At 51.8% G+C, this 18,785-nt stretch overlaps 1 protein-coding gene and 1 long non-coding RNA gene across 3 annotated transcripts in view; one reads left to right on the plus strand and one right to left on the minus strand.

Moving 5' to 3' along the window:
- Positions 1–4,206: 4,206 nt before the first annotated feature.
- The window catches only part of PLEKHM2 (pleckstrin homology and RUN domain containing M2), a 35,872-nt gene continuing 21,293 nt past the window's right edge, over positions 4,207–18,785 (plus strand). Inside the window, exon 1 of one of the 2 annotated variants that reach the window (XM_086715770.1) lies at positions 4,207–4,491. In XM_086715770.1, the coding sequence (XP_086571896.1) occupies positions 4,432–4,491 (60 nt within the window). In that variant the 5' untranslated portion in view covers positions 4,207–4,431. The remainder of the gene's footprint in view (positions 4,492–18,785) is intronic. The other variant, XM_086715769.1, reaches the window with a different exon arrangement.
- On the minus strand, positions 11,550–13,873 carry LOC147577799 (uncharacterized). Its single transcript, XR_015254499.1, has 2 exons — positions 13,725–13,873; positions 11,550–12,050 (listed from the first exon to the last, which is right to left on the minus strand). It is a non-coding gene; the product is annotated as an uncharacterized LOC147577799 (long non-coding RNA).

Here is an 18,785-nt window from a genome sequence, read left to right on the forward strand (position 1 = left end):
GTGGCTCTGTTGGTTAAGCTTCTGACTTCAGCTCGGGTGATGATCTCGTGGTGTGGTCTGTGAGTTCGAGCCCCGTGTTGGGCTCTGTGCTGACAGCTCAGAGCCTGGAGCCTGCTTCGGATTCTGTGTCCCTCTCTCTCTCTCTCTGCCCCTCAAAAATAAATAAACATTAAAAAAAACCTTTTGTAAATGATCCAGTCCAATGACCTTTCAAGGCTGTGGCAGGATAAAGCTGCCAGACTTTTTTCCTATCTTTTTCCTCTCTGAGGCAGCGCACATCTCTGGAAAGAAGAGTAAAGACGAGCTGGTGGCCAAGTCTGTGGGCTTTCTGTGATGTGCCTTCTTTCCCAACTTCATCCCTCGCCTGATGGATTGTGCAGTTGGGAGGTCAGGACGATATTTAAAAGAAGAAGAAGAAGAAGAAAGTCATCTTTCCTGTGACACTGATTTGGAAACTAAGACAGAGTGATTTGCCCGAGGCCTTAGCATGAGTCAACTGAGCGTCTCAACTCCTCATGCCTCAGAGTCTCATGCACTTTCCACATGATCAGCAGTCTTGTGCAATAAATGAAGGAGCTTCAGTGACTCCCTATAACAAGATTGATAGGCATCCTGGGGTATTTAATTTTTTTTTCTGAGTTTTTTTTTTTTTAATGTTTAGTTCTTTTTTAGAGAGGTAGTGAAGGGGAGGGGAGGGGAAGAGAGAGAGAGGGAGACAGAGGATCCAAAATGGGCTCCGTGCTGACAGCAGAGAGCCTGAGCTGGGGCTCGAACTCACGAACCACAAGATCATCACCTGAGCTGAAGTCAGATGTTTAACCAACTGAGCCACCCAGGTGCTCCTGCTTTTGTCTTCTTCGGATAATCTCTACACCCAACAGGGGGCTCGAACTCACAACCTCAAGATCAAGAGTCACATGCTGTACCTTTTGAGCAAGCCAGGTGCCCCCTGAGTTGCCTTGTTGTTGTTTTTTTTTAATTTTTTTTAATGTTTATTTATTTTTGAGACAGAGACAGAGTGCGAGTGGGGGAGGGGCAGAGAGAGAGGGAGACACAGAATCTGAAACAGGCTCCAGGCCACGAGCTGTCAGCACAGAGCCCGATGCGGGGCTCGAACCCACAAACCGTGAGATCATGACCTGAGCCGAAGTCGGACGCTTAACCGACTGAGCCACCCAGGCGCCCCTGAGTTGCCTTGTTTTTGACAGGCAAGGGTGAATTCCATACTCGAGTTCTGGGCCTGGGGCAATTATCTGCGCGTGAACACGCCCTCGGCCCCTTCCCGTTCCTGCAAGAAGTCTTGTAAGACTGAAATGGGCCTCTCTTCTCCCACCCGCTTACCCATGCAGACCTTCGGTAAGTTTCTAACGAATGTTGTAAGAAGTTGAATGTGACCATCCCCCAATGTATGAAGATGTAAACAACGTGGCAGAAATGGCCATCACAGGTATATAGCCAAGCAATAAACACATCCGTGGAAGCCATCACGCAGCCACGCCCAAGCTGCGAGTAGCCATTTATAGGAAGGTGGCGTCCAGCAGATGATGCTGCCCAGAAGACGTCTTATTATTTAACAGCAGGGGAGAATCACAAAGTTAACTGGTTCCACTCTGGGCTCAGTGGATTCTCATGAGCCAGAGTTGGATCTGACAGGTCGGGAGCTCACCAAGGTTATTAGCCTGGTCATTCAAGCAGTTTCCCTCCTACTTGCCACCAACACATTTGGACACATGACTATTTCTTTCTTCATTCAAAGTAATGAGTCCTCTGTTCTCAGCCTTTTCTCTACCTGCCCAGCAACTGTAACGTCTTCTCCACCTGACATTCTATCTGAGCTCAGCTCCATGGAGACTGTTCTCGCCTGTTTTTCTGAGCTCAGGGCTAGTAAGAAATGCCTTCAGCCGAGAGATTGACTTCTTTTCCTAAAGGGGTAGACCAAGCCCCTACAGGATCGCCTGCTAGAACAGTACGAAGAAATGTAAAGGGCACTTTGACTCAGGATGCGAACGGTTCCCATCATCTGTACAGGGGTTGTCGTGTGAGGATACAGGAGACGAATGTAGGTAAAGCACTTAGTTCAGCGCATGGCACGCAGTCAGTACCCATTACTCATCGTCATCATCATCATTAGTATGAAGAACTCTTGACCTAGATCCTGAAGTAATAGAATGCAGTTTCTCAAGTAGTTCTCTTTCATTTTCTTGACATGTAATTTTGTCCCCTTATTCAGTGACAGAAAAGCAAATCAATGGGCTCCTGGCTGGCTAGGTTGGTGGACCATGAGACTGTTGATCTTGGGGTTGTAAGTTCAAGCACCACGCTGGGGGTAGAGATGGCTTAAAAATAAAACATTAAAGGGGTGCCTGGGTGGCTCAGTCGGTTAGGTGACTGGCTATGGCTCGGGTCATGATCTCACAGTTCGTGAGCTTGAGCCCCGTGTCGGGTTCTGTGCCGACAGCGTAGAACCTGGAGCCTGCTTCAGATTCTGTGTGTCTCTCTCTCTCTGTCCCTCCCCTGCTCGTTCTCTGTCTCTCAAAAATAAACAAAAACGTTAAAAAATGGAAAAAGAATGAAATATTAAAACAAAAACCAAAAAGGCAACAACAAAAACATAACTACCACCATCTTGGATCTCTCCTGGGGAGACTGAGGGATGGAGAGGGAACTTTTGGTTGTGTATGGGGAGGGGTCCATTTAAGATAAGCTGTAGAATCAGTGTTTTGCATCTGTGCTGGGGAGACCAGGTTTGGGAGGCTGAGAAAGGTATGCCCGGACACAGAGGGAAAATATAGGGAGCTGAAGTTGAGAACTGGGGTGTCTTCAAATAAAGAGGGTGCCGATCATTCCACAACGTACAAATATCAAATCATTATGTTGTACACCTGAAACTAATGTTATTTGTCAATTATATCTCAGTTTCATAAAGTGAGACAAAAAAGGATATACATTGACTTTTTTTGTTTGAGAGAAAGAGAGAGAGCGAGCGAGCGAGCACAAGCAGGGAAGAGGGGCAGAGGGAGAGGAAGACAGACAATCCCAAGCAGGCTGCAAGCTCAGCATGGAGCCGGACACCGGGCATGATCCACGAGCCTGGGATCGTGACCCGAGCGGAAATCGAGAGTGGAATGTCAACCAGGTGCCCCAATATATTGACTTTAAAAAAAAGAAAAGAATGAAAAGGCGGGACTAATGGATGCATCAGGGTATGTTTATTTGGAGAGCAAATGAGCTAAGTGAGCCAGGTAGGAGACTGAGAACTCTAAGTGTGGGTGGCTTTAAGAGATGGGGAATTGGGGGGATGAGGGGAATTGTTAGGGTGGGTTTCAGGGCGGAGGCAGTTGGGGCCCCCAGGGTATGCGGCCCCACCGAAGGAGAGCTGGGATATGGGTAGCAATCAATGGGCTGTGGGTAAGAATCAGAGTGGGTGTTGGGACACAAGGGCAAGTGCGGAGGGTGTGTTTTGTTGGTGGGGAGGAGCACCCGGGACCTGAAATGGCCTTTAAGTTTAGGACTGGGCGTGAGGGTGGGGAACTGAGGAGACGGACTGGCTTCTAGGGGCGGGTGAGGGCCAGGGCAGCCAGAGAGGGCCAGAGGGTGGGTGGGGGGGGGAGGATCTCTGGGTAGGTCGGGGTGGGGGTGCCCGGGTCTCCAGGCTGCCGGAAGCCAGGGGCCCTGGGTCTCTGGGGTGAGGGGGGGCGAAGGGGGGGGGGTCTCACGACCCCGGGCATGGCAGGGGCCTCTGGGCCGAGGAAAGGGAGGGTCCAGGTGGGGTCTGTGGGCTGAGGGATGTCGCTGGCCGGCGGGGGCGGCTTGTCCGGATCCCCGAGGTCTGTGGGGGGCTCCGCGGGCCCCAGCCGGAGGGGGTGGAGGGGCTCGGGGTCGCTGGGGAGGGCCGGGAGACCTGGGTCCGTGGGCCGGCAAGGGCAGGGCGGGGGGCCCAAGGTCTGCGGGGACCCGGGGGTCCCCGGGGTTAAGGGGCTCCCGCGGACCCTGGCCCGAGGGGCTGTGAGCCGACAAGGGCTGGGGCGCGGGGGCCCGGGGTCTGCGGGGGTCCCGGGCGACCCCGGCCGGAGGGGCTGCGGGCCCGGGGACGGCGACGCGGGGTCCGGCGGGTCTCCGGGCGCGGGCGCCCCAGCCCGACCGCCGGCCTTGGCGCCGCCCCGCCTGACATCAGTTCCTGCCGCCGCCGCCGCCGCCGCCGCGCACAGCCCGCGGCCTCTTCCCCGCCGGCCGCGCTCCGGAGCCGCCTGGCCGCGGCGGAGCGAGGGGCCGGGCGAGGCGAGGGCCGGGCGGCGGGCGCCGGGCCCCGCGGCCGGCACGACGGAGCCCCCGCACGGCCGGCGGCAGCGGTTGGCGGCGGCCCCGGGCCCCCGGCGCGGGAAGCGGCGGCGGCGGGGCGGCGGCGGCGGCGGCGGCGGGGGCGGCGGCGCCATGGAGCCGCGGGAGGTGAAGGACCGGATCCTGGAGAACATCTCGCTGTCGGTGAAGAAGGTGAGCGCGGCCCGCTCCCCGCGGCCCGGCCGACCCCCCGCCCTCACCCCCAGCCCCACGCCCCGACCCCACCCGGCGCCCCCTGCTCCCCTCCCCCCTCCGCGGGGCCGGGGGCGTCCGTCCTGTCCCCGGGGGCTCGGGGACACCGCCCTGCCCCCTGTGCGACCCCGGGAGCCGCCGGGAGCCCCGGGCGGGTGCCGGGGAAGCGGGGGCCGCTCACGTGAGCGCCGCGGCCTCCCAGCTATTTTTAAAGAACAAAGTTGAGGTCAGCATCCCCCAGAGCTGCCACCGGCCGAGGGGGCCCTCCCTGCGTCACTCCGCGGGGCTGCGACACGACGGTCCCCCTCCTCCCCCCCGCCCCCCACGCCGCCCCGCAGCGCAGGTCTGCGGGGCCTCCCGGGGCTGGCACCTCGGGGCTCGGCGGCCGGGCATAAGCAGCCTCCGCCCCTCCGGGTTCTGGGTTCAGGGCGACGTTGCCTCCGGTCCCGGGAAGTTCCTTGCCTCGTCTTGCTCAAGGATGGCAGCGCGAAGAGGCTCGTTTCAGGGTTGGGCCCGAGGACCCCAAGTGCCAGGGGATTGCGGTTTGGAGGGTGACCCGCGGAACTTGGTGGCACGCACGGGCACCCTTCTGCGTGGGGGCTCCGTGCGGTAGACATCGTTGCCCAGACTGCCCGTAGGAAAAAATACTACTTAGGAAGCCTTTGTCACTGCCTGTGTGAGGAAGTCAGCAGGGTCCTGTCCTCTTAACACCAAACCTGAATTGACAGTCATTCGAAGAAGGTGGTTGGATTTTTCCCCCCCTAATTTGAGTTCCTGGCTCACCTGATAGTCTCGGAAACTAGGAATGATTTGGGGGGTTGGGGGGAGGAAAGGTTCGTTCATCAGATTATTTTAGTTCAACAAACCAAAATGAAGACAATTGATGAAATCGACGATTGTATTTAAATAGCTCCCCCCCCCCATTACAGGACACTTAAATTCCTCAAAAGTAACATAGGTAAGCAATTTTACCTTTCATAGAGATCGATGTGGCTTAAAAGAAAAGTGGATCCAAAGTGCTCTCACTGAAATTTTCCTCTAAAAGCACAACTGAAAGGAACATTGCAGACATCCAACAGAAGTTATATTTACTTTGCCCGAGCTTTGCTAATGCAGTTGGGGTATAGTTTTCGCTTACTCAAAGAGTGCGGGGTAAGCAAATACTTTTTTATTAAAAAGCGATAGATCTTTCGTCACGGAAGACAAAGGAAGACCTTTGGGGTTTCTTTTTTTTTTTTTTTTTTTGAAAAAAAAATTTTTTTTAATGTTTATTTATTTGAGAGACAGAGCATGAACGGGGGAGGGTCAGAGAGAGAGGGTGATACAGAATCCAAAGCAGGCTCCAGGCTCCGAGCTGTCAGCACAGAGCCCGACATGGGGCTCCAACTCACAGACCGGGAGATGGTGACCCGAGCAGAAGCCGGAAGCTCAACCAACTGGGCCACCCGGTGCCCCGACCTTTGGGGTTTCTAACCTAATCTGGGCCTCTGTGGCTTCTGGTGGGCCAAGCGCTCGGTCTCTGGATTTCCAAGAAACGAATGGGGAAGTCCTGGGTAGAAAGGGGGCCAGCATGGACCCTGTCATTTGTGTGGCATGGAGATTCACTCTGTGAATCAGGCTGCCGTCCATGAAGGAGGTGGGTGCACTTGTTGAGATTCTTGTTCCCGTACGCGTTGGACAAGCGCGTTTTATTGAGCCGTGACGCATGCCCGAAGGTGGAAGACCCACACTAGAAACTGGAAAGCCAACCAAAGGCGTGACTAGCATCACAGTTAAGAACGTAGGTTCTGGAGTGGGGCTGTCTGGGTTGAACCCCTGGCCTGCCTATGAGTAACTGTCTAACCTTAGGTACGTTCCTTGACCTCTCCATGCCTCATTTTTCTCATCTATAAAGCAGGGATAAAGTTAGGGTTGTTGTGAAGAGAGTATCTATAGAATGAGAGCGTATCTACAGAGTGGTTAGCAGGGCGCTCAAGCCAGTCTTAGTAAGCTGTCTTTGCCTGTTTGGGCTGCCATAGCAAATTACCATAGACTGGGTGGCTTATAAACAACAAATTTCTTTGTCACAGTTCCGGATGCTGGAAGCCTGAAAACGTGGCTGCGTTCTGGTGAGGGCCCCCTTCCGATTGCGGGGTGCTCACTTCTCCCTGTGTCCCCACGTGGGGGAAGCCGAAGGGAGCTGGGTCTCTGCTATTAGGGCTTTAATCCCCTGCGTGAGGGCTCGTGACCTCAGCACCTCCCAAAGGTCCCGCAAAATGGGCTTGCTGATCCTTTCACAAGGATGTTGCACGAAGCAAATGAGATGTGTATTTCTGCAAAAAAGATCCGTTGTGTATTACTATGTTTGCAGAGGGCATTGTAGAACTTTTTATCGAAATAGAGCATAGCTACAGAAAATAGCATATACTTACACTCCTAAGGGTGCAGCTGAATGAGTTCTCACAACATGAACATATCCACATATGCAGCACCTAGATCGAGAAACAGAGCATAACCATCATCCAGAAGCACCCCCTTGTTCCTCTCCCAGAAACTACACCTCCAGGTGTAGCCACTGTCCCCAAGCAGTGTTGTTGAGCTCAGTTCTTCTGACACCTAGGTTTCGTGGTCAAGAATATGCACTGTCATACTGACAGTGACATAGCTGTTATCCCGCCTGGATCCAGGGGAACCTGTGTTTTGATACGAAGGCAGGGTTTCTGGGGGTCAGAGAGAATTCCAGAGTTTAACGACGCAGTTAAAGGAAAATAGTAACAATGAAAAGCAAGCTCCACATGTTCTGGAAAGGGAGAGAAGGCAGAAACATCCCCGGTGCAGATAATAAAGCCTGCAGTTGCTGATTCGTTAATGGAGAGATGTCCGAGTCAAAGACAGAGTTGGCATTTTGAATTGGCATGTGGTTCTACTAGATAGCATCTACTCCAGGGGAGGGAAGGCAGTGGTTTCCATGAGAGTTTTGTTTTATTTTTGAGAAGCCTGAGTGTCTGATGCGTACATGTGCAGCGTGAGTAAGAAGCAGCCTCTGTCCCCCAACAGTCTGTGCGTTGGTTGGTCTGGGTTTGAGTTCTGGCTTTGGCACTGACCTCCTTGACCCTGGCAAATTATCAGACCTCCAGGAGCCTCAGCAGTCAGGACTCCCCCAGAGTGTTATCATGAGAATTAAATCACAGGAGATAATACACTTCAATCACTGAGCACAATACGTGGCTCATGACAAGGCCTACCTAAAATATTAGCTACCCTTACCACTAGCAGGTGTCTATGTGAGCGCTGCAGTTCGCTCCCGTGGGATTTGCAGTCAGAGTCTCGGACTACGCTTCTCTGTTTCTTCCCGCCCGGGGTGTGTCACACTTTTTCATAAAATGCCAGGTAGTAAATATTTTCAGCCCACGTGGTCTTTGTTGCAACTACTCAGCGCTGCCCTGGTAGCTCAAAAGCAACCACAGACAATCCGGCCGTATGTGAGAGTGGCTCGATAAACCTTTATTTGCCAGAGCAGGCTGCGTGCGTGCGTGCGTGCGCACGTAGAAAGCCTTCCTCAGGGTAGGCTAGGGGTCGCTTTTGGAGAAATCGGTGGGACCGGTCCTACAGTTAATCAGGTCTCGATTATAACTGTGTTTCTGTGTGTTACACCAGGCCCGTGGAATGAGTGTGGACATTCGTAGATCCCAACGTGTGTCCATGTATTTGGTTTTTCAAAAATATTTACTGGGTGTCCCCCAGAAGTCCCCAGGGTCCCAGGCCCTAGGAGGGTAGCAGGGAGCAAGGCAGATAAGATCCATGGAGTGGATACTTCTGGGAGAGAGGCAAGTTGATGATTCAATAGACAAACCATTGCAAAGAGGATTCCAGGTCGTGATTAGTGGTCTGAAGGCATTAGGCAGGATACACAGTTGGCAGTGGAATTTGCCATAGAGGAGGTGACCGGAGAAGACTGACCTAAGGAGGTGATGTCGCATCCAATAAGGGACACTGACTAGGGTAAGAGAATGAGAGAGCATTCTAAGAAAATGAACAGTTGTTTTTAAAAAGCACAAAAAGAGGGGTCCCTGGTTGGCTCAGTTGGTTAAGCATCTGGATTTCAGCTCAGGTCATGATCTTACGGTTCGTGGGATCGAGCCCCATGTGGGGCCCTGCACTGAGAGCACAGAGCCTGCTTGGGATTCTCTCGCTCTCTCTGCGCTTCCCCTGCGTGCACTCTCTCTCAAACTAAATAAACTTTTAAAACACACAAAGAGCTCAGAAATATGTAAAATAAAAAGTAAGTGGCCCCCGTTCTCTGTCTCCTCAGCCTCAATTCTGCTTTCCTTAAACAGGGTGAATAAATGGACTTTAATAAAGTAACCTTCCAGGGAATGAACACTCCTGGGTCATCCCAACTTTCCCTCATCTGGGACAACATAGGTCTCCCGCCCACCTCAGTTTGGGCACACACGCTGTCCCTCCAGTTTAGGTCCCGAGTGAGGTTGTGTTTCTGGCCAGGCACCACGAGCAGGGGTCTCCCAGCCCGGGGCCTAGCCTGGGTGCAGCTGAAAGGCTGGCGAGGATGGTGGGCTTTTTCTCCCCAGTTTCCCCACCCTTCAAATGGGTTAGATGTGCCAGCACGTTAAAAATTAGCTAGGGCAGCTGATTTCTAGGGAGGTCCTTGTATTTAGATACACGTGGGAGGTATACTGACCATTGGGTTTCAATCAATAGTTTTGTTCTCTCAGGCTTCGTGGAAAAACTCTTAAGAGTTTAAAAATCTGAAGTGTTCTGAAAATCCCCAGTGACCTGAGTCGCTGGGGCAGAGATCTAAATAAAATAGTATCCACACACACATTTTAGAAACTGAAGTGCTCGGGGTCGGGCTGCTTCTCCTGCCTCTTCCCCTGCATGTGTCCTGATGTTGGCAGTGGCTGTTCTGGGCTCCTTTCCTCTCTCCCAGGACTATCCAGGGAGGCTATCCAGGGAGGGACCCGCAGGCCCCCAAGCAGGAACCACAGAAGCATGCACCCGAGCCTTTGAGTGACCCCACCCAGACCGAGCACTAGATGCTGTGACAGCCTTTTCTGAGCCCTGCCCATCCAGTGGTTTTTATTTTTTTTTTATTTGAGTAATCTCTACACCCAACATGGGGCTCGAACTCACCACCCCAAGATCAAGAGTTGCATGGTCTTTTGACTGAGCTAGCCAGGTGCCCCCTTGCCCATTCAGTTTTTTGTTTGTTTGTTTGTTTGTTTATATTTATTTATTTTTGAGAGAGAGAGAGAGAGAGAGAGAGAGAGAACAAATGGGGGAGGGGCAGAGAAAGAGGGAAACAGGATCCAAAGCAGGCCCTGCATTGACAGCAGAGAGCCAGATGTGGGGCTCAAACCCACCAACCACAAGATCATGACCTGAGCCAAAGTGGGACACCCAACTGACTGAGCCACCCAGGTGCCCCCCCTTTCTTTTCATTGTTTTTCGTTTTTTTTTCTTTTCAGTTTTAAGATATGGTTTTCCTTCTACAAAATGCATCTCTAACATTAGGTTTCTGTTTGAAGTCTTGTGACATTGTGGATCTCTCCATCCCATCAAAGAACACCCCGGGCCCTCTCTTTCTCCGTGGCTTTTGGCTCTTGGCTCTTGGCTCTAGCGTGAGGCCCATCCAGACTGAAAGCCCCGTTGGGGCAGAAACTCACCTGCACCCGGGGTTGGACAGAAGCCAGGTGGCCATGTGGCAGCAGCCGGCCCCCTGTTGAGTTGGGGGCTACAGCAGTGGCTGTGTTGTCACTCTGTGGTACGGCTAACACTCTGGAGTTCAGCTGGAGGGGTGGTGACTCCTGCGGGTCCCCCTCGGAGCTCATCCGGCTGGAGCCCAGTGTGACGAGAAATTGCCAGCAAAACTGAAAATCTGCTGCTAGCCAGCAAAAACGTTTGGTCTGAAAACCAACGTGGAGCGGTCAAGACAGGTTTGAACGTGCAAGGCAAGGGGCAATATTTGGAGCACGGATGCCACAGGAGAAAGGTTGCCACTTGTAGGTACCGTGGGGCTCTGGGGTGGGTCGATCTCCCCCTTGAGTCTTCGGTGCTCACCTCGAGCATCAGGATTCACCACCATGGCAGGAGGATGATGCCACTGAAGCTGGCGGTGCTCTTAGGTCCAAGGAAAGCAATGGGGCTCTTCTCCGGGGTGGTGTGGGGGGGCTTGCTGAGAAACCACGAAGCAGGTGTCTGAGGTTGGGACCTGGAAGTACCTAGCAGTGTAGAGCAACCGTGTCCGGGCCCCTGGCTCTCCTCCGTGGGAGTCTGAACGAGGCAGCGGGGCCGGTTGGTTTGGGGGAACTTTCCTTTCCAGCCCTGTCCTCCTCATTGCTGCTCGCTTAAGGTGTGAACATCCTAGAACTTCCCCTGGAGGCAGGAGGACAAGGACCATTTGTGGGAGAGTCCCTTTGGAGCTCAGTCCCCTGTCTGAAAGCTCATGTCGTTGGTCTATTGGTTATTGTGGTTATCCAGGGTCCCGAGGAGGCCCGCTCTGTCTTCTTGCTAGCAGAGCAGCTGGCCCTGCCACATACCCATTCTTTCCTATTTTGTGTGTTTGTAATGTATCTTTCCCCCCTTTTCTTGAATGCTTTACAAGCATTATAGAAATACATAAGGTGGGGCGCCTGGGTGGCTCAGTCGGTTGAGCGTCTGACTTCAGCTCAGGTCATGACCTCACGGTTTGTGAGTTTGAGCCCCACGTCGGGCTCTGTGCTGACAGCTCAGAGCCTGGAGCCTGCTTCCGATTCTGTGTCTCCCTCTCTCTCTGTCCCTCTCCCCCTCATGCTCTGTCTCTTTCTCTCAAAAACGTTAAAAAAAAAAAACAAAAACCAAGAAATACATAAGGAAGGAAGTATTAGTTTCCTAGAAACACTTCTCTCCCATGATTCACTGTCTTAAAGAGTTGGGACTCACAGATTCTGAGAAACCTGGTAACCTATGAGAATGAGAAAGGGACTAACGTAGACTTGAAATCCACAAAAATCTCCAAACTTAAGTAAGTAGTCAACCTCTGCTCACGCTTTCTCCCCAGGTTCTTTATTTTGGGTGTCACAGACCGCCGAGGCACGAAATGCCCAAGTGTACAGGAGGCAGCGGGGTAATGATCCCAGAGGAGTCCCTCCATTGAGTTTCTTCAGCACCTGCCCATTACACGCATTTCCTCAGTCAGGCTCACGACAAACTTGCAGGATAGGCCACGGGCCCTATCTCATACCTGTGGGAGATGAGGTGTAGAGAAGGAACTTGCCAGGCTTGTGAGGCTCATAAAGAGCAGAGCTGGGTTCGAACCATGTTCCTGGCTGTTGCTCTTTTCATTTCTCTGGGCCTTTTCCATCCCCATGATGTCTGTCTTGAAACTATAACAGATGATCAAGCCACCCTCTCAGTCCTCCTTAAGAGCACGTGTCCGTTGAACAAATAATTGCTGAGTGACCGTGACGTGCCGGGTGCTCTTCCAGTCACTAGGAACCGGCAGTGACGAGAACCCACCAAGCCCCTGCTCCCTGGGGCTGCCACTGTAGAAGAGAAGACAGCCAGTCAGCAAATCACAATGGCTGCCCTTTAATAGCCATTACAGATTTGTCGTCCATGGAGTTGTTGTCATCCCTCTTAACCCTGTATTGACGTTTCCAGCCCCTCGTCTCTGACTGTATTGCACGGACCATGGGATGGAGGCACGGGTTCCCCCAGTGTCCTCAAAAACCTCGTGTTTTGATTTCGACGGTGTCTTGGTGCCATTTTCCGTAGCAACAAAATGGTTGTCGGGTGAGGGACGCGTTCGTGAGGTCGTGTTGCAGGTACAGCAGAGGAAAGGGGAAGTGAAAGATGAATGCAGGACCAGGGGGCGCTCCCAGGCTTTGAAAGACTAACTGAACGGAGGCTTTGAGAGACTTCCTTCTTCCTGCCAGTGTGCCACACGTCAGTGCCCTGACGACCCTGACCTGACCGTGGAGCCCTGAGAACACAGGTCCCGCCTCCATCCCAGTGGTCAAAGTGTGTGCCGCGTGATCTTTCTGGTCATTGGTTGGCTTCTAGATCTGTGGTGTTTGCCTAGAGACCTCTTAGCAGAGACTCCTTCCATTTCGGTCCCTACTTTGAAAAGAGTCCTCAGTCCCACCCGCCACAAGCAGTTGCGCCCGGAGCGGTGTTGAGAGGCAGAACAATTGTAGTACCTGGGGGCTCGGACACGCCTCCCCCAGGAAAGAGAAGCATTTACCTTCTTTTGGAAACCATATTTCATCAAATTACCCAAAAGATCTGTGCCTAACAAGGCCAGTCGCCTTCTGTTATCACTGTTTCAACACCCCAAAGAAAGCAGTAAAAAAAAAAAAAAAAAAGGAATCCGCAGATAATTCAAGTACCTGCTTTTTTTAGCTTTTTCCCCCTGCATATCTTTCCATGAGCTGCCAATAAAGCAGAGAGCTGGCCAACTCTCCAGCAAAGGGGCTAATGAGCAGCGACTTGGGTAGTGGGAAGCGAAGCGGTATAATTGGGCATATTTAGTAGCAAATAAATGGTTAAGAAGCATTGATTTCACTCATCTTGCTCAAGAAACAGTGCGCGCTCGTGGCAAACAAACAGCACACCCTTCGTGGTGACCCTCCGTGTGGGGCCAGTCAGTCCTAGGATGGCACCCAGCCCGGGCACAAGCTCTTCCTGGGCAGGGGCATTGGCAGCAGGACAGTGTTTTTCATGCCCCCCAAGGAATCAGGCTGATCATTTCTGAACTGCAGGATCTCTGGCTCCTTACGTAGCATTTGCCGGTTCTCTGGTTCTATAATCTAATTGTAATTGACGGTCATTGGGAATGAAGTATTTTTCAGGCTAAGGTGGGGTGGGATCTCAGGTTAGGGATTTTAAAATCAGGAGAGTGAATCAGAAGTGCTGCGGTTGCCTGGGGTTGGTGGAGTGTTCGACACGCGGTGGGCCAGAGCCTCTGTTCACACACTCATGTTGTCTAGGAGGGAGGCACTTAAGACCTTCCTGACATTGTCCCCAGACCCCTAACTCCCATTCTGCAGAGCCCTGGGAATGGCCCCGGGCCCCTTACTGCCCTGCCCTCAGTAGGACATTGGGATGAGCGCTTCCAGATGGTTCGGGCAGGTACCCCCGAGTGTCGCTTTATCCTCAGGTGGGAGGGAAGCAGAAGGGGCTCCAGGAACAGCTACTACCGGGGTGTCTGAGCTCACCTGGCCTGGAGGGGCAGGAAGTGTCTTCGCCTCCCTGGGCCCCGATCTCCCTGCCAACAGAACGAGGATTCTGGCCGAGAGATGATTCTTCTGATCTTCCGCGTGTATGATAGTCAAACTTTGATTCACTGACAGCCTCACTTGGACCAGCCCCCCCCCCCCAACCATGGAAGCCCCCAGGAAACTCTGCCGTGTAACCAGGTGATTTCTACGGGTGCTTGCACTCTTGGGTTCCAAAATTCTTCAGCCTGGCCAGGACCAGCCTTGTCTTAGATTCCAGTGGAGATTCCGCACAGAAAAGCTGTCGGCCCTGGCCTTCCATTCCTTGGATCGGGCATTATTATTCTTAAGAAGTTTTGCTGAGACTTACAAGACTCCAGTTTGCCTGCCTTGTTTGCGTGTTTGCTGGTTTATTTTTGAGGGAATGCAGGATGAGCCTTCTCTTCAAATCCATGAGTCTGTGCCTGCAGCCAGTGCAAAATGCTCATGCGAGACCAGTGTGGGACACGGTTTTCGGTGGGCTCCCCGGGGGGCATTGGGTGGTTCTAACCCCGCCACCTCTTCTCCAGTGGTCTCTGCTGGGGATGAACCCTCGTGGGGTCCCTCTCCCGGGGGAGTTCAGGCATCAAGGCTTAGGGGCACCCCAACGCCAAAGGTGGGTAATAAACGGTAGCACATGGCTTGACCTCGGCCTTTCCTCTGAGTTTCTGCCTTGGAAAGAAGAGCCGGTGTCTGAGAGGGCCACAGGGCCACTTCGACCCGGCAGTGGTCACACTGTAAATAGAATTCCAAAGGCAAGGCAGGCAGTGCCCTCTCATTTTCCTTAAGACTCGTCCCTCGCCCAAAGCGCACCCGCAGCAGCATCAGGTGAGAGGCAGCTCAGGGATCAGGTGGCCCTGCAGCTCAGGGGGCTCAGAGTTTGAGTCGAGCTCATGTAACCAGGGCCATCATGGATTTCATTTATAAAAGAGGTGAGTTGAAGTCAGGTATCCGTCCACGCTTTGCTCCGTGGGATTTTCCTGCTTTTGGATTTCCACCTCCTGGACTGCCGAGGCTGTTCTAAACATTCTGTGGTCTAAATATACCTGGTCTCCATGGAGCCCACAGGGCGGCTGCTGTTGCCTGGGGAGCAGAGGAACCAGATTCTCCTGTGCTCTGTGTGCTAAGCAGGGAGGGAGCAGGCCCGGCAGGGAGCCCCGCATGGTCAGGCAGTTCCCAAAGACACGTTCACAGCCCTGTGTCTGTCCCACCTTGTGGACTCTCCTACCCTTGTTGGGGCAGGAATTCTTATCCAGCTCTGTAAATAGGGGATAGGGACCCTCCCACAGCCCTCCCGCTGCCCTGCCCCCGTACAGCCTGTGAGTAGGTAGCAGTTAGATTCCAGACCTCCCATCTGTTTGCTCCGGAGCATCTCGGCCACCTTGGTGTGGACTGACAGAGAGAGAAAGGCACCTGTAACCGTCTTATTTTCCTTTGGTCATTTGTAATCTTTCATGGCTACCTTTGAGTTAACCTATTAGGAACCAATTCTGGAAGGGTGTCTTGGTGCCAACCACAGAACTAGAAATTGTTCCTCAGTTGTGTGTCTATAAGAGAGCGAGGAAACAGAGAGCCGGCTGCCACGCAGAGCAGAGAGTGGGACTAACCCGAATTAAAATGCCCCGAGTCAGGCATTTCTTGGCCTGCTGGAGTGTGCCACCCACATTTCCCAGCAGCCACGGGGTCTGGCACGGTCTCGTGATGGCCGGTCTTCCCAGGGTGCTCCGCAGGGAGCACCGTCCTCCTGGCTTTGAGAGAGTGGCTGGGCTGAGCCCAGCGCTCCCCGGGCCTGCGCACACCCCCAGAATCAGAAGCAGGGAATCCAGGGCGTGGTCTGGGAACATGCCTGACTTAAAGGACTTTAGGGAGACCGTGGCTTTAAAAAAGTTACTTTAAATCTTAGTCCCTCTCTTCGTTCTCAGCTGACCTTGCTTATTTTTGATGTTTCCCTTTGATGGGAACGGTTCGTCCTGCTGCCTTCAAGCACACCTGCCCACTGCGTCTGGCTTCCCATCAGCACCACCCTCCCCTGGGGTGGTGGGTGCCATCCTGTCTTTCCTGTTCAAGGACTCGACTCCTTTACTCCACCTCCGTTTCTTTGCCACTCTTTCGGCAAAACTGGCCAAAGGAGTTTTCTGTATCATTGTCTCCTCTCCTCCCTCCCTTCCTCCTTTCTCTTCCCCTCTCTCTTTCTTCGAACCCAGACTAGGCAGTATGGTATGCTGAAGTCCATGAGCAGCGCTTATCATCTCATGGGCTATTTTGTGACAGCGTACTCCTCTGTTATTTTTGTTTATTTTTATTTACTTTGAGAGAGAGCACGCGACGAGCAGAGGAGGGGCAGAGAGAGAGAATCCCACGCAGGCTCCGCACTCTCAGTGCAAAGCCCGGTGTGGGGCTCGATCTCACGAACGGTGAGATCATGACCTGAGCCAAAGCCAAGAGTCAGACACTCAACTTACTGAGCCACCCAGGCGCCCTGCCTGATCCAGACATCCGTAAATTTTTCAGTAAACATTGCTCAAAGGTAAGGATTCTTTTCTCACATAACCTGATACCGCTATCACACCTTAAGAATTTTAATAATTTTTCCATAATATCATCAAATAACTATGACGTTTTTAAGCTCTAATTGCCTCATCAATGTCATTTAAAAAAATGTTTTTTTCAACGTTTATTTATTTTTGGGACAGAGAGAGACAGAGCATGAATGGGGGAGGGGCAGAGAGAGAGGGAGACACAGAATCGGAAACAGGCTCCAGGCTCCGAGCCATCAGCCCAGAGCCCGACGCGGGGCTCGAACCCATGGACCGCGAGATCGTGACCTGGCTGAAGTCGGACGCTCAACCGACTGCGCCACCCAGACGCCCCAGCGTTTATTTATTTTTGAGACAGAGAGAGACAGAGCATGAACGGGGGACGGGCAGAGAAGAGAGGGAGACACAGAATCGGAAACAGGCTCCAGGCTCCGAGCCATCAGCCCAGAGCCTGACGCGGGGCTCGAACTCGGACCGCGAGATCGTGACCTGGCTGAAGTCGGATGCCTAACCGACTGCGCCACCCAGGCGCCCCTCAATGTCATTTTAAAAATGCCTCCTTTGCCGGAAACGGGATCCAAGTAAACTTGACCTCTCCTGGACGACTTCTCTCGGGCTTTTGTCCCCATCCCTTCTCTCATATCGCCTTCGCTGGGTTTCCCAGCACCTCCCTTTTTGTGGGACTCTGACCCTGATGAAGGGATCATTCCCTCCTTTTGGAAACTTTCTTCGCTTGGCTTCTGGAGCGCACACTGTCCAGATTTTCGACCTGCCTCATTGGCTGTACCTTCTCAGTCTAAAGCAGTGCCCCTCAGCCCAGGCTGGGCATTAGAATAACCGGGGGAGCGTTTTAAAAATACTGGTTCCTGGGCTCCACCTCCAGAGTTTCTGCTTTAAGTGATCTGGGAAGGCGCCTGAACGTTAGGATTCACCTGCCTTCTCCTAGTGGTTTTGTTGTGCAGATTGGGCGAGAACCCCTGGTCTCCCATTGGAGGGCCCCGGCTCAGTGCTCAGTGCTGGTCCTCCTGCACTCCCAGGGTGACCTCGTCCATCCCACGGCTTGAAATACCACTCCCTGAGCTCCAGACCCATTTATACACCTGTCTCCTTGACATCACCACCTAGATATCTGATAGGTGCTTCGAGCTTACCACGTCCACAGCACTGTTCCACCTGACCTGGAAACGGCGTCGCCATTCAGTTGCTCAGACCAAAACCCTTAGAATCATCCTGGCACCTTCCTTTCTCTCATACCCCGTATCTAATCCATCAGTAAATCCTTGGGGCACCGCCATCACAATAGATCTCGAGCCCGACCCTTTCTCACTTCCACCCGGGGCAACGGTGGCGGGTTAGCCAAATGATACACTTCCTCACTCCTGGGGAGATGCCGGTGTGGGGCAAAAAGATGGCGAGAAAAATAGGCAAGACTTCTTAAACATGCTGCCCTGCCATTTCTCCGTGGTTCATCTTCCAAGAAGAATTGCTTTTTCTGTGGCTTTTTAGTTCTGTGGCTTGAAAAAGAGAGACCGCATTTCTCTTTCTTGCATTCTCCTGCAGCATATTAGATCAGAGCATAACATTTTATATACATTATTCATTCAGGGATCTTGAGCCCAGGGTAGATGGAAAGACCTGGATCGAGAGTCTGGCTCTGCCACTTACTAGCTCTGTGACCTACTTTATGGAGCCGCTGTAATGACTAAATTAAATAGTGTTTGTAAAGTATGTCATCGTCACTTTGATAAAGACAGCGTCCATATTATCTAAACCCCTACAGCAACCTATAGGGAGGATTACTAAGTCCATTTCACAGATGAGGACACTGAGTTTTTAATTTTTAAAAAAATTTTTTAAAATTTTTTTAATGTTTTATTTATTTTTGAGACAGAGAGAGACAGAGCATGAATGGGGGAGGGTCTGAGAGAGAGGGAGACACAGAATCCGAAACAGGCTCCAGGCTCCGAGCTGTCAGCACAGAGCCCGACGCTAAATAATAAATATATAAATATATAAATATATATAAATATATATATTTATTTATATATATAAAAAATATATAAATAAATATATAAATTATATATTTATAATATATATAAATATATTATATTTATATAAATATAAATTTATATTTATAAAATATAAATTTTATATTTAAAAATATAAAAAAAATAAAAAAATAAAAATAAAAAAAAATAAAAAAATAAAAAAAAATAAAAAAAAAAATAAAAAAATTTTTTATTTGTTCATTTTACATCCAAATTAGTTCGCATATAGTGCAACAGTGATTTCAGGAGTAGATTCCTTAATGCCCCTTCCCCATTTAGCCCATCCCCCCTCCCACAACCCCTCCAGGAACCCTCTGTTTGTTCTCCGTATTTATGAGTCTCTTCTGTTTTGTCCCCCTCCCTGTTTTTAGATTATTTTTGCTTCTCTTCCCTTATGTTCATCTGCTCTGGAGGACACTGAGTTTTAGAGAGGGGAG

The sequence above is a fragment of the Puma concolor genome, chromosome C1 (genome assembly GCF_028749965.1).
Source record: "Puma concolor isolate L17-30 chromosome C1, mPumCon1.1.hap2, whole genome shotgun sequence".
Classification (NCBI taxonomy): Eukaryota; Metazoa; Chordata; class Mammalia; order Carnivora; family Felidae; genus Puma; species Puma concolor.